At 38.7% G+C, this 3,139-nt stretch overlaps 2 protein-coding genes across 4 annotated transcripts in view; both read left to right on the forward strand.

The window, feature by feature from the left end:
* The window catches only part of fkbp6 (FKBP prolyl isomerase 6), a 6,933-nt gene extending 5,980 nt beyond the window's left edge, over positions 1-953 (forward strand). For all 3 annotated transcript variants that reach the window (XM_032542378.1, XM_032542376.1, XM_032542377.1), the window contains one exon: positions 633-953. The gene's annotated coding sequence lies outside the window, so the exon portion shown is untranslated. The remainder of the gene's footprint in view (positions 1-632) is intronic.
* A 1,690-nt stretch (positions 954-2,643) lies between these two features.
* arhgap18 (Rho GTPase activating protein 18) overlaps positions 2,644-3,139 on the forward strand; it is an 18,326-nt gene continuing 17,830 nt past the window's right edge. The window contains 1 exon segment of the mRNA XM_032542381.1: positions 2,644-3,032. Within this exon segment, the coding sequence (XP_032398272.1) occupies positions 2,899-3,032 (134 nt within the window). The 5' untranslated portion in view covers positions 2,644-2,898.

A 3,139-nucleotide genomic window follows, 5' to 3' on the forward strand; every position in this document is an offset into this window, starting at 1 on the left:
ATGCCATTTTTTTGTTTTCTGTTATTTTGAAAGGGTAAATAATTGAAATAAAATCTAACTTTTTGGGACATCTTTTCTTGGCTTCTTTATTAATACAATTTTTTTTCCTGGGGTGCCCAGACTTTCGAGCCCCACTGTATGTATTTGAGTAGATTATTAATTACTTAATTGCACAGGGAAATATTGCAATATTGTAGGGTTGACAACTGGTGCTTTTACAAAAAAATTGCACACAATGAGATTTGTTTTATAAATAAACACCAGTTATGTTGGTAAAGGCAACTAATACATCTAATAGTAGTAGTATCTAATAATAGTACATCGCTCTACTGTAATGCAGCCTTTAAAACCAGGAAAAGATAACAGTTGTGTCATATAAGGATATTACAACATCCAAGATTTAAGACAATATCTAGCCTTTTATGTCGATATAGTGCCCAGCCCTAGGTGAAATATCATTAGACCAATAGTTTTTTCGTGCCAACATTACATTTGTTTTATGAAGACAATAAACAGGTGCTTACATTTTACTGCCCGGTTAACTTGACTTAATTTACCGTGGCGGATAAACACTGTATCATGTTTAAGCTTTTCAGAGAGACTGATCTTATGACAAAATGTTTGTGTTGCAGATGATAGTGTAAAGAACCAACCTCCAGATCAACAGCCCATTTCACTGCACTGCACAGCACTTCAGCAACTTTTTTTGTGTTTTTGCATATGTTGTGAAAAGGAATATTGTTGTACAGATGCAATGTTGATTTCCTTTTAAAATAGTTCTGTAGAATTCTTCAGATTCAGTTTGTTATTAATGTAGCTCAACATTTTTGTTTTTTGGTTGAGGATATGTATAAGTTGCTTTCACCTGAGTACCTAAAGGCTGGTAGAACATTTGCTGGGGTATTAAATATTTGCATGGGTTTTGATCACTTTTGGGGTGATAATGATAAAAATAAAATAAAGGTTTTTCACGGCTAAGCTATCTTGTTTTTTTTTTTTTTAGAACAATTGGAAAATGCATGTTTTCGTGATAATTTCTTTATACGTTTATCATGCTGCCTTAGTACTCACTCTTTTTTGTGCTGCTTGTGAGATTGGGCTTGCAGCATGGCAAAAACTAGACAACAGAGCAAAGTGTGACACACTACCTGGAGATCAGTTGCATTTTGATTCAAGGGCTACTAGTCGTATGTAGTAAAAAACACCAGGGGGCAGACTTGATCAATCTCTGCCTCCAGAACAGCAACCTGCTCATTCAATAAAATGAGATTTAAAAATGTGTAACACTTGAGTCAAAATATTAGACAAGCTTTGGCAAAAAATACTTAAAAATACGACTAATATGTATGGCATTTGACCATTATAATCTAAAAAGGTGTCTAGTATGAACGGACTGCTTGAAGATGTTCTTAAATTGGCCCGGGCCCATGCTTCATTGGGAGTTTTCCAGAGCACCAGTTAGTAGCCATCAACCTGTTGCCTTTTTGACAGCCTGATGAAGCTATTTTTTCACTGCCCTTATTAACTGCCCTCATCACATGCACCAAAACATGCTGCTGTTGCGTGAGCAGACTATTTGGCACAGTGCAACGACGGGTAAGAGTAGGAGAGGGAAGTGAAAGGTTTATAGAGATTGGGCAGACCGAGTAGTAGTGGGGGGTAAAGTGACGGGGGGACAGAAGTGTAGAGGGGCAGATGGAGGAGTAGAAAAATCTGATTGACCTCTTTGGGTAATCCAATTTTCACAGTGTGTGTGTGTTTTACCATTATCTCCCAGCATATGGCCGGTAGGTCAGACTGGACGCAGACACAGGCGGACACTATGGTCTCCAGACTTACCTGCTACCTCCGTCTCAGGTGAGGAACGAGAGACACACATTTATGTTGCAGTTTAAGTGCAAGTGTTTGGATTCTTAGAAGAAACATTAGTAGCTTACATTTTCCACAACACCTGAAATTTTGGAGTTTAAAATATTAAAACTTAATTGAGTCATTTTTATGTATGTTGAGACACGGCTGGTTCCAAAATAAGGTGCATAATATAAGCAAATGCAAGCATGTTGACAATCAAAACACTTAAGGTGATGTTTTTCCAGTTTTTTTATGTACTTTACTCCACATTTACCTGTCAGCTGGAGTTACCAGATATTTTGCAATACTTTACCTTTAGCTGTATGATAAAAGTATAAATTATGATACATGTCAATATTTTAAACAGCCATCTGAAATTATTCAAATTAGATCACTTTGCATGTATCACATTGATAATTTAAAACTGAGAGGGACCATTCTTCACAATTAGAAGTGCCTTGGATGATTAAGTACATTTTACTGCTGATGCACTAATAAGTAACAATGTCGTGTTTCATATTGTAGTGTTACTATGAAATATACAAAAAAAAAAAGTCGGAATGCACGTTTATGAAGTTGGTTTTCACTTAATGAAGAGATGCATTATGTTAAGATTTGTTGACAGAAAATGATGTGCTTTGTTAGTTAGTTATGGAAACACCCTCCAAAAAGTCTTACTTTTAATAGCCTCCAATAATTGGGAATTGCACCAGGAAGTAGTCAGTGCCCCCCTTGAGCAGCAGGGGGCGTCACCACCTATAAAGCGTTGCCCTGTGGTTTCAGCCAATCCCTGTGCTGGGATGTGTCTGTAATCCAGCCTCTGTCTGCCTCACATACACAAGCAGAGAAAGACGAGAGGGAGACGGAGGGACAGAAGGAGGAGAGTTTGTTGTCAGAATGAGTCGGCAACATAGTCCAGCGATGGAAAGCTTTCACACATAGATAGGTGAATAGATAGATAGTTCAATAGATATATTACATATAAGTTAGTGAGTGGGTGTCAGCTGTATGTGAAGCAGAAGAAGAAAGAAGAAAAGGAGGAGAAACATGAGCCGGCAACAGCAGGAGTCCCAGGGAGTGGTTTTAACGGGTTACCACAGCAACGCGGAACTGTTACCGAGAACTGGACCGTGCGAACCCAGCTGTCCGTCAGCCCAGGACCTCGAGTCCACTGTGCCCAGGTGGGACAAGTGTGTGTGTAGTTGGAATAAAGCGCTTTAAAATGAGGGCGGTAGCAGCTAAGTGTGTGTGTGTGTGTGTGTGTGTGTGTGTGTGTGTGTGTGTGTGT

Source organism: Etheostoma spectabile, chromosome 18 (genome assembly GCF_008692095.1).
Source record: "Etheostoma spectabile isolate EspeVRDwgs_2016 chromosome 18, UIUC_Espe_1.0, whole genome shotgun sequence".
NCBI lineage: Eukaryota > Metazoa > Chordata > Actinopteri > Perciformes > Percidae > Etheostoma > Etheostoma spectabile.